The sequence below is a fragment of the Nipponia nippon genome, unplaced genomic scaffold, assembly GCF_047370975.1.
Source record: "Nipponia nippon isolate SJK-2023a ecotype South Korea unplaced genomic scaffold, ASM4737097v1 scaffold_8, whole genome shotgun sequence".
NCBI lineage: Eukaryota > Metazoa > Chordata > Aves > Pelecaniformes > Threskiornithidae > Nipponia > Nipponia nippon.
In genome coordinates, this window is record NW_028262402.1 from 49,680,659 (window position 1) to 49,693,124 (window position 12,466).

Sequence of the window (12,466 nt, forward strand, 5' to 3'; positions counted from 1 at the left end):
CCTCTCCCCCAACAAACAATAATAAAAAAACCCACCAACCCCCCCCCCCCCAAAAAAAAATATATATATCTATATATGAAAAACTCAAAGAGTTATTTGAATCCTGTTCCATTTTCAAATTGTTTTACTCCCTTCCTGTGTCATGTTTAAGCTTCTTTTCTTGATATGGCCAGAACCTTAATCATTCAAATTCCATATCATCTGTATGATAATTTCCTACCCGACTGGTTACTTGACCACTGGTGGCCAGAAAAAGGGCCTGAATTTCATACATGCAGTTGTTCATTCTCCGGATCATTTAAACAAGGTATTTTTCTCCAGTTAACATTAAGGTTTGAAAAACAGAAAAAAACCCAGTCTTTGCTTCTGTGTCATAATGACAAAACACTCACCAACTGCAGCTCCTCCAAGAATTTGTTCAAATTCCTACAGCAACATTATTCTGGCATCCCTTTTGCCTCCCCCCCTCCTTAGTTGCATTTCCACCATCAGACACCCAAGGTGTATTTGCACCGTACACTACTTTAAGTACCTTTCCAAACCTGGCCTTCGTTCCCACGTTGCTCTTACTTTAACTGCTCTTGCTGGTTACGGTTCAGCTTTGCCTGGAAAGAAGGTGCAATGGCTTGTGCTGATCCTCTGCCGAGTGAATTTAGCTCTATCCGCATCTTTGTCTCTATTTCTTTTCTCTTTTCCCCGTGTCTCCCTTGGTTATACCTTTTCATAACCTCTGGCCCGTGTTATTCAGGAGGTCAGCTTATCCCATCGGTCCCTGCTGGCCTTAAAATCTTTGAATCTTGCGTGGTATTGTCTGCCTCCCAGCTGCTTATCTTCCTTCTCACTCTCATTCTTTTGTTTTGTGCCTCACATTCTTCCTCACTGGTATTAATCTTCCCACTGATTTTTTTAACTCCATCTCGGCAATAAATAAATAAATAAATCGGTGGAAATACGAATCTGAATTCGTGGCTTTTGTTCACTGCATCATCTCTTTCTCCTCTTATTCCCCATCTGAATATTAACCGCAGGCAGAACACCGGGGCGGGGGTTTGTATTCTTTGCGTTTTATGTCCTTTTTACTTTAGCCTGCACCACACAAAATATGTGCTAACTCACAGCCTAGGAGTGGAGAAGGGGTTTACTAAATAAAAGAACTGAATCATGAAAGGAGCAGGAGGAGCTGGGAGGACTCACCCCTTGCCGTTGTTCGCCACTTGTGAGCAGAAGCTTTATTGCTCTGTTGTAGTTAGGATCACTGCTAGATGCCTATCTTTGACCTGTGACAACAGCTTGTGTTTTTATGCAAAAGGACCCTTAGAAAGCACAAATTTAAACAGAGAAAACAAAACACCCTGTTGATGACGGTAAGACTTTTTGCCATCTCTTAATGGATCTTTACGTTAAGAAAAAGATTCCAGTAGCGAGAATAGGGAAAATTCACAGTTGTAAGAAGATTTGGGAAGCAGAATCCTACATTTGTTAATCATGTTAAAAAATATGTTGTCAAGCTAACACCTTTCTCAAGATGCTTATATACAACACAAATATTGAAAAAAACTCTGGTAGCTTACTTTTACATATAGTGTCAGTAAGAGACAGTGGTCTTCATGTAACACTTTACATTTTTAGCCCTTTGCCCAGGTTGAATCAATCAGATTTTTTGTCACTGTATCTGAGGATTGCTTTAGGTCATGTAATCACGTTAATAAAATGGACTAAAAGTATTACTGTCGAGTCCTCCCAGTTCTTATACATGAATTTTATTAGACATCTTGTAACAAAGAAAAAATGTCAAACAAACGTCTAAGTAACTCAGTAGCCATTTTAACAGGCACAAGTCTTTCACTTTTCAGTGAAAGTGTAGTATTTGAATGAACATTTCCTTTAAACCAATACGCCTTCAGGTTTGTTTTGCTGCAGCACCTGTGAGACCGCTCCATTTTCTTGCTGTGTGGAAAGTGACCTTTACTAAATACCTGTCACTTGGTAGCCTTCAACTTTTTTGACTTCCAGGCAGTTTGCGTCTCTTTATCCTCACAGCCCATCATCTCACGCATCCTAGGGCACAGCATTAGTTCTCTGCACATCAGACCCCCCTCCCTTCCCTAAACCACCTTCTGTTTAAGACACTAATCAAATCTCTGCACAACAGCTCTTCGCTCTCCAAACAGCTAGCTGAGGTTGTTACGTATTGACAGGAGATATTTCTCATCTCATTCACTGGAGTTATGAGTAGCAGGTGTTATTATTTCATCTCTTCTTATAATCCAGAGAACGAAAGAGCAAGAATGCCATTTGAATGCAGATAACTCTCACGACAGTCAAATGTGTTATACATATGCTACTGAGGCAGATTCACACATTGTAAAATTAAAACAAATAGAAATCCTCCAGAGACTGGGGTGAATATCTAAGATGTTGTTAGATTGAAAGATTTGTGTTCCACAAACAGGCTAACTGCATTTCTTGCCATATGTCAGCACATTTTCTGCCTATCAGAAAGACTTGGCTGGAACATGAATGGAATTTCCCTGAGCACTTCCAATGGCTAAGATTCCTCTTTTAACCTCTCCCAGCACCCGCCCCCTTCTCAGACGTTTGCACATATCCATGCCATGTAAAGCAAAGCCGCTGGTGATTTTCAAAGCTGCCCATCTTGATTTTTTGCCTAACCTAACAGCTTACGTTATTACACAAACGTGCAGCCATCTCTGATAGCACGTGCTCAGGCAGAGCGGTTCCAGGTTTAGGTGTAGGAAGTGACTATTGATACTCGTCTGGTTCTGTGCAGCCCCATCAAGCATTGGCAGCCACTGAATCAGTGGAATTTCATACAAAGTTAACATCCTGGAATATAATTCACAATGATGAGCACCAGTGTATAACAGCCCTCATCTACTTCCCCGTTCCTTAATCTTACAGCGCAAAATTCAGTATTGACAGGTATCCTCACCTGCTACAAAGTAATTCTCAGTTCCTCATTTACCCAAACAATCTTGCAGTCCATTCCAAGTGCTGGGAAAATGATTTATCAAAATGACAGTAACAAAGCACTTAGTTCTAGAAGCTCAAATGTTTACTTTTAAGTAACAATGACAAAAGAAATGTTAGCACTCAAGAAGTCTTTAGAATCCAAAACCTTCACATCCTTTGTAGAAATTCCAGTGCTTTTCCATTACAGGGCATGGTAGAAACTCCTCTTTACATACCATTACTATCTCACTGAATTGAAGAAAATGTGTCAGACTTCCAACTGAGTTGAACTGGACAGAAGAGCCTGTTGAAAATGAATGCAAATGATTACAGAGTGTATATTAGAGTAATGGAAAGCAATCACTAGCACTATTTTCTAGAGAGGTCTTAACAGCTCGTTAGAACCACATAAGTGTTAGAGATCCCTAGGAATCTGTAAGGTGTCCTAGGAATCTTGTAGCATAAGACCTCAGCCATCTTATCTGTATCTCTCACTTGCACCCAGACTTCAGTGAGAAAAGGGCAAAACTACACTTCGTGGTCCTCAGGGTGTCAGTCAACGAATGGTCCTGGCCATTTCCAATTACATAACAGGAAATTGCAGTTGCTCTTCAGCACTGCTTGAATTTCACATATTGTGTTCACGGGGGGGTCAGTTTAGTGTACTTCCTCAAAATTAAGGAGTCCCTCTCACAGGGAATGACCTTCCTACAGCCCCGAAAGGATTGTACAAAAAGGAAGGTGTACACCTGTATACAAGAAATTGCAGGACTGAATAATGGGTATTTGCAATATTTACATGTCTGCTGGACTGAAGCAACTATTGCAACGCATAAACTTAAGGCACTTGTGTCAGTGCAGGAGAAGCTGAACTTCTAGTTTTCACTGTTAAAACCAGTAACAAAGTAACACTATAAAGATTCAGCAGTAAGAAATGTCAGAAGACATTTTCTCCTTAACAGCACAGACTCCAAAAGGCGCTTGGAACTGTAGTTTTCAGAGTTACTTGCTTTTATTCATCTTTCGTCCACACTTTCTCCCTTCGGTACCCTCACACAAAATATCAGAGCTGCTGAGCTGTCACAGCCAGCCCAACACAGAAACTGCCAGCGGGGGCAGAACTGTCACATGTAGCAGATATATCAAGAGAGGGACAGCTGTCATGAAAGTAGGGATGGCCTCTGTTTTTTAAAAACAAACAAACAAACAAACAAACAAAAACCAGTGTTCAGACACTGTTCAAGTGTCTTGAGAAGCAAAACAGGGTAAGTATTTCAGGATTATTAGATCAGTCAAGATAAATCCTTGTCAAAATGCAGAGAAAATATGTCTGAAGTGACACCAGTTGCTCACCTAGCTTGCACTTATTTCTGGGCTACCATGTGCCATCCCAAGAGTTTGTCCTTCTCTGTTACCACAGTCTTCCCATTGTGTCACCTACACCGATTTCAAAATGCAAAATATATTCACTGAACTGACATCATCGGTAGGTCCCAATGCTAAAACAATCAGTGTATCTTGTAGGTATTATTTTAAGTCCATGTCTCGGTGGGGATTTCCCTGCCACGTCCTCATTTCCCAGAGCTCACCAACGAAAGCAGCGAAGTGGTAAATAGCTATGAGAAGCGACAGGTCTGTGTTCAGAAATGCAAATAAGAGCCTTGTGTATGAGGATGTATGTTGTTCCACACCCATGACAACCACAGCAGAACTTCTGACGCCAGTGAGAACAGGATTGCATTTGGTATCTTACACCCTCAGTGCACCTTCGGTATGCTCGTGCCGTAACACAGTGCGTAATGGAACAAAAAGCATGATCTGATGTCTAGGGTACATTTCAGTATCTTGGGCTATAACAAAGATGGGCAGGCTGAACACAAGTCCCACCTGAGAAGTGACATCACAACGCTGCTCACGCAGTCTTTATCGCTTATGAAGCAGCAGTCAGTCACGTCAGAGGAAGTCAACTTACACACTCGCCTAGATGTGATGTTTCAAAGGGCATAAACCGAAATGCTTGGATGGGAAGTCACAAAATCGTTTTAAGGACAACTTCAGGTAAAAATGATCTTAAAAGTAAGTCTGGGAATTTTTTTATAAAATAAACTGGCAGAAACTGAGCTGAAACACTGTCATTAACACTGAGCCTACAGTGACATGACAGGCAAGATTTCAACCTGTTTTGATTTGTTGAAAAAAGCTTTTTCATCCTGAAATGTCCACATTTGTATCTCAGTACAGGAAAATTTCTTGGCAAAGTCTGAAGTTCATTTAACGTCCTGTTTTGAGAGATCATAATTGGAGAAAAGACATTCCTTTCTTACTTTGGAAATGCTCCTCTCAGCACTCTCACGGCCATATTCTAACTTATTTACTAAAAATTCTCAACTCAAGTTTGAAAGTGTAATAAAAATATGACCAAATAAATCTATTGAAATAACTTTTTTCAGCAGTTGATAGTTTTCTTTGTTGATTCCTTTAGGTCTAATTAATGTTTTACCTACTAGATGAAGATTTTGTAGATTAAATATCAGCAGTCTACCATAAATACAACTTTAGCTGAGTGAATAATTAAAATCTCTACTATCTCTAATCTCCACTTTTCAGTAATTTTCAGTAACAGTCAACAGTTAGCAAAAGCACAGTAATTTATACATCCCAAAGCTGTCCTCCTCAGTTTTGGCATCAGTGTTTGATATCAAAGTTTCTATATCTATAGACAATCATTTTTTTCCCAGTAGGGATGGATCAGTGTTTGAACATTTAGTCCCTGTGTTTGTTCCTCCATATTCTGACACAGCTGACTAATGGCCTCCCCATTTCCATTTTTCTTTCTCAATTCTTTTTCCCTTTTCTGTCTCCCTTTACTTACTATTATTTTTAATCTTTTAATACCCACTTTGATGTTTCCTTTCTCCCTTTTGCTGCCTGTTAACTCTCATGCCCTTACAAAAGACCAGCAGCTTACAGGCTGTAAGCAGCAGAGAAAGGCCCTCATGCTGCTATCCAAAACTCATCTTAGTGCCTCGGGTACAGAAGAAAGCTTAGTAAGGTAAGATGCACACAGGCAGGGTCTTTCTCTGCTTTCCTGCCCTTGCTGTCCTGTTAGGTGCTCTCAGTTTTCTGCCATCTTCATGAACTACAAGATAAAGTACCAGTCAGTAACAATAACAGAATGAACTTTTTTTCCATTAATCTGGGGAAAACACATGTTGTCTCTTGGTACTTTTTCCATCCTGCTTGCCAATAGCTTTTCTGTCTTTGTTGGCATCTATTTTAGCCTTATAGTTTTGAAACCATTATAAATGTGTTTCAACTTGTGTTTCCATTTTGTTACAGCCTTACAAGACCTTGTCTCTGTGGCGCTAAGAACCTGAAAATTGCATTTAAGGAGAATTCCCGTTAGTGGCGCAACTATATAAATGTCTGACCAGAATCTCCAGTTGCCTAAAGGTTAGTCACCGAAGACTGACACTTCTGTGCAGAGTCACCATTCTCTGATCATTAAAATAGCCCCTCAAAGATCAGTTTTTAAGAATGGCTATTCCACCAGTATCCTCCTTATTTTTTCCAAGCAAGAAAGCGCTGGAACTATCCAGACATATGGTTAAGCATTTTATAACTATTTTACTTATGTAAATTATTTGTAAAAGGAATTTAAATGCTCTTGCCATTTAAGCAACATATTTGAGTCAATTTACAGGTATCAGTAAATCCAGTTTCAATACTTCTGTAAAACAGGTAAAGATTATTATCACACCTGAGGGAAAGCTGAACTGATTCTCAGTATCTGTGGCAAAGTCACAGGAAATGTTATTCTTCTGACTCAAACAGATCTGGTTCAGTGCAGCTAGTCTAAACGTGGGCTACAGATGCGTAAGCAAAGAGAAGATCTAAGAACAACACACTTAAAGGTGACAGCATTTGATCTAGAGTGCCACAAGGGAGTATTTAGAACAAAAATCTGTCTTAAGAGCTTTCAAGTTTCTTGGGCCTTATCCACGCTCCTCTCAAGAACTCAGAAACAGAGAAGACCAGTCACGATCCAAAAGTCCCAAAAGGCATTGTCCATTCAGAACAAGTAAGGTCTTAGAAATGACAGCCAGCGCCTCGCATAAACAACATTTTTGGATCCTCTGACTCTTCAAAAGGTGGCTACAGAATTGAGGCACACGAATTCTGCCCATGCTAGTGGCAATTTTGAAAATAACTTTTCTTTCAGCTGATCAAGACCTGGTATCTTGGAAAAAGAGATGTCTGTGGATAGACTATCATTGTATCTTGTCAGACAGATCCAGTCTTACAATGCTTCCCTGGTAATTTCTGCCCCCCCCCCCCTCCCCAAAATGCCTTTGCTTTTCTTCAGGTCTCTCCACAGTTCCTGATTCACTTCATGTGATATAGATCTTAATTCTTTTTTCCTCCTGTGAATGCTGGAGTCCAAGGTCTCCGCCTTTACAAACCGGTCAGTAAGGAGTGATCTTTTTCTAAGAATCAGACATACCATGCCAGTCAGGCACCTGAAGTTAAGGTGTCCATCCCCTAAAGGACACAGGCCAGCAGGGATTTTGGCTAATTGCTTTTTGATCCTCTGTGTCTACCCCCATCCCGATTCTGAAAGTACTTTTCCCCCAATAATTAATTTATCAAGTGATCCTAAATTACGCATGCTGCATTTTTTTCATTGGTAGTTATGACCCTTTGAAAAAAATCGAAGGTTATTCATAACATCTTACAAAATAAATAAATCATTTCAGTTTGGAAGCTACCTAATGGACTGTAATGACCAGATACTTCATAGCACAGCTATAACAGTGCCAGAAGGACTTAGGGAACCTTCTAATAGTCCCTTAGCCTACAGTTCTTTCCTTCACACATCAGACATGACTCACCGTTTGTAGGGTCAGTTCATCATTTGCCTATAACTAGAATTCATATAGCAATAACATGGAACTTAGTTCATACTTCCACAAATAATTTTTCTATTCTGTTGCTTCTAGATAAAATGCATTGTTTGAGAAAGTAACATTCCTTCCTCCACTCAATAAAGAATAGTATTCTTCAGAAGTTCATTCTTTCTTTTTGTCCTCCAGTGAGACTGGCAAAAGCAATGTCATAAAGCAGAAAAAAAGATTAGGTATCTATCTAGAATCATTCTTCTTTGAAAGTATTTCATAACAGTGGCCTTTCTTGTTACACTCTGTATCTGCAAGGAAAAAGGGCTTGCAGGCATGATTACAGATCAAGAATTCATGCCTTTTATTCTAAAGCATCAGTTTCAAGGTTTATGCTGAAATCTCTTTAATTATTCTACATTTCATGTGGCAGGAAGTATTGTTCCCACAACACGGACCTGAAGATGTTACGCTTTTTCAAGTTAATAATAAATCTTTCTGTTTCTAAATGTTTGAAAAATGTACAATATTAATAATACTTCATAGCTTTCTTGCAAGCATTGCCTAGATAAGTGATATAAATACAATATATTATTCCCCATTAAAACTTTTGCCTACATCATAAACTTATACAGTAACTGTTTTTTCTCTTCTTCTAGATGCATTGGGTATATGCCTGTTAGCCAGTAACAAATACTTTACATGATATGATACATTCTGAATTATTATTCTTCAGGGTCCTTGGATTGGTGTATTAAAATACTGTAAGTTTTTTATATAGCAATGCTGGGAACTCAAACCCTCCAATCTATTACAGAAATCCATCAATGTTACAATAATCTATCAGGGAAACGAGTGGACAATTTAAATCTTAGTGGCTCTTACCTTCTTTAGAATAGCTGTAACATGATTTTTCCCTCAAAAGGTGAGAGAGGTGTTATTGACATGTGCGAATACCAATCGGGAAATGGATACAGCCTCCCATAAAAGAAGCTATAGTCAAGACTGAATTTATAAAGAAATAAGTACTTTTAAAATAGAACATAATGGCTGATTCCATTTTTCTCACACATATATTTTCATACGGCTGTCCAGATGGCCTTTCAGTTTCTGGATTAAGTGAATCACTCTATCTAAATATCAAATTACCGAGTTCAACAACAACAAATGCATTCACTAGTATCCTTTATTAGAAGGCACTAAGATTGCTTTAAAATGATTCGTAGGGGACAATTTCTTGGTATGACTAGCAGGGTGCAGGTTCCCACCATACATTTCTTTCTTTTAAAACTTACTGAGTTATTACTGTATACTTGATTACATAATGATTCACTTGTATACTCATTTGGAAGGAAAATACATGGTTCTGTACAATTATTTCTAACCACTTTAGACAACCTGAATTTAATATGCCAAGATAGTGGATAAGAAGCAGTTCCAGGGCCAACCTTGGATAATTAAAAACCGAACACTTTAAAATTCTTGCCGTTTATAGCACACTGAGATGTAGACTGGAAAAAACAGAAGACAAAGTATAAATCAAGTTTCAGCTCAGGTCAGAACAGCTATTTGGTAGAAAAACTAATAGCTCGTGTTTTTCATGCACTGGCAAAATCTACAGGAGCTGTTACTCATTCGGTGGATTTTATGTACAGCCTCAGAACAACTTTGAGAGCCTTCTCCTAGGCTATTATCATGTGGTGATTTAAAGACTGAATTGTTTTGTCTACAATTTTCTTAAAAGTCACTCCTAAAAAAAAAAAAAGATAGAAGCATGATATGAACGCTTACCAAGGTAAGATCATCAGGTAGTCTCCTAAATGCTTTCATTTGACATTACCAGAGTGTGGTGTCAAAGAAGTCTGTCTTCTCTGTTTCAAGCAATGCAGTAGCTCAAGCTGCTGCCTCTTGAAGCTTGCTGTTTATCACATTGCCTTTCATTTATTGCTTTTGTAAGTAAGATAAGAAAAGATAGATGTGTTCTAGAAAGATGATCCACAACAGTTCTGTTTGTCTTAGTCTTCTCTCAGTCTCCATGAGACCACCAAAGCAGATGAAAACGTTATAGTGCAGCTGATTAATTAAGATGGGTCAGTTATCAAAGGATTTCTTTTAGAACTTGTTTCACAAAGTAAAAAGGCCAGAAAGCCACTGTTTAAAGCTCTTGACTAGAAGCCAGTTTACTGACTTTTACCCAGGCTTCTTAAGGAAACAAGGTTTCTGTACGCAACAAAAAGAGGCAGTGGTCACCAGTTTCAACAAACAAGATTCCAACTAGATATATGGAGAAAAAAAATCACCATGAGCATGGTTAAGCACATGAATATGTTGCACAGAGATGTCATGGAGTGTCCATCCTTGAAGATATTCAGAATTTGACTTGACAAGGCACTGAGCAACCTTATCTAACTTGGAAGTTAGTCCTGCTTCGAAAAAGAAGTTGGACTAGAGACCTCCAGAGGCCTCACAGAAGCTATGGTTCTGTGCAGTCCAGTCACCTAGTTACTTTTGGAGTGATTTGCCAGTTTCAGAAAAACCTGACTGACAGATAAGAAATACAGACATTAAATTCTTAGAATTGGCTTCGAGGGCATGTAGTCCTTGAAAGCTGCTTCTTCTCTTTTTTTTTTTGTTCCTTTTTGGCCTCCTAAAAAGTGAATTTTGTTGGCCACATAGCTCAACTCTGAGCCAGTCACGTGACATTCTACCTTCTACCTTGCTGATAGTCAAAAAAGGGCAGGTAGAGGATTTTGGAAAGGAAGAGTGTGCAGATGGAAGAAGCCTGTGCTGCAGCTGTGGTATGCAAAGTTACTGGAAAATACGCCTTTGTAAATTCTGCTGACAGAACTATGTGCTGCTTTGTAAAGTATGTAATTACCTAGAGCAAATGCCTGGAACTTTAAAGTACTGGAAAATACTTTTAAATATTTTGTCTACAAGCCATAAAGAAGAGAAAACAGTATAATAGCTGTACCCTGAGATACCTCTGAGATGGAAGAAATTATGAATAGAAGTATTTGTCTACAATCTCACTTTGCTTCCAAAGTACAAAGAAGATATAGTTCATGTCCCCGTCTTTTAGTCAGATAAATGGGGACATTGTGTCATTGATGAATATTCTGCTACAGGTAACAAGGAAAACATATATTACATGCTAGGGTTTTGGTTTTGTGGGGTTTTTGGTTTTGGGTTTTTTTGTAGTTGGTTTGTTGGTTGTTTTTTTTTTTTTAATCACTTCCAAATATTTCTCCTCTTCCGTATTATTATCGCCATTATGCATGGTAATGATGAGCCACTACTTCAGTAATACCCAATCCAAAAAATTCAGATATACAGAGTCAAGCTCCTTTAAGTCATGCCATTTTGTTAAAAAAAATACAAATAAACTTGGGGTTCTCAGTTTACATCTTGACTTTTGAATCACTACACAACATTCATCATCTCTTCCAGCTTTCCTTCATAAACATGAGTATAAGAATAGTACAGTTTTCCAGTAGTTTCTGACATAATTGTCTGAGCCTAAGCAGAATCTGGGCACTATGCAGCACAAAATATATTGCAAGCTTTCAAGAATGGGTAACATTTCTTTGCATTATAATTACATGGAGCTTTAAACATATTGCAGGAAAAATATACTACAATGGGCTAGATTTGTTGTTTGGACTCATACCAAAGTAATACCTTCCATCAGTTCAAAGATGCATATGAGGTCCCTCTTCTGAGAAGTTTACAATTTAAAGTCTAATGGAAGATTCTTGCAAATACGCACATGCAATGTTTACTAGTAGCCCAATTTTATAGCTACCTATGAGGTATTGAAATGCTTAACAGCTTGGTTTCATTCTAGTGGAGCAATTCATTTGTATTTAAATATTATCCTGCCAAGTCAGCAGTTTCAGCATCACAACTTTGTACTGGTGCACATGACAAGAAGATAAGATTGACTAGCAAGAAAACTGAAATTAATTACTCTTCTATCATTTCCCAGGACTAGCGAAGCCAAGAAAGTAAACTAGTTAAAAGCTAATTTATGCAGCTGAGTTTTACATTCAGAATTTATTTAGTGTGAAGTAAAGCAGCAATGGCATTGTCTATCTGACTGGTTCTGTGGAAACAAATGTAACAGGCAAACAAATACAGGAAATCCATCTATGGGCTATGAGGCTTCTCATGGCACTTCCAAAGCTTTAAGAGACTCAACGAAATACTCACACTGAGACACTTGTTTTTAAAGGAATTTCCTTCTTAAGTAGGAGTTTGATTTTCATAGTTTGCTTTCAAAAATATTTTTGGTCAGACTGTGAAACCTGAAAAGCTTCTCCTCAGAACTGGATGCAAAAGGTTTGGGTTTTACAAACTACAGATGTGGAAACTGGTCTGGTGGTTAAGTTTTTTAAAGGTTATACTGCATGTTAACCAGTTTCTTGCTTCAATTAACAGGGTAATTGTAGTAGATATAAACAAAAATGTATATATGGAACAACATTTCTGTAAACTTTCAACCTATTAATTTTTCTTGTATTATGAATGTTTGATTTTGCATGATGCCCACATGTTTGTTGTTAGCAATTTTCTTTGGCTACAGAATGACTCCACAC

The 12,466-nt window shown here is 38.4% G+C and overlaps 1 protein-coding gene across 2 annotated transcripts in view; it reads right to left on the reverse strand.

The window, feature by feature from the left end:
• Positions 1-1,847: 1,847 nt before the first annotated feature.
• ANKRD31 (ankyrin repeat domain 31) overlaps positions 1,848-12,466 on the reverse strand; it is a 70,810-nt gene continuing 60,191 nt past the window's right edge. For both annotated transcript variants that reach the window (XM_087742565.1, XM_087742566.1), the window contains one exon: positions 1,848-3,277. In XM_087742565.1, the coding sequence (XP_087598691.1) occupies positions 3,126-3,277 (152 nt within the window). In that variant the 3' untranslated portion in view covers positions 1,848-3,125. The remainder of the gene's footprint in view (positions 3,278-12,466) is intronic.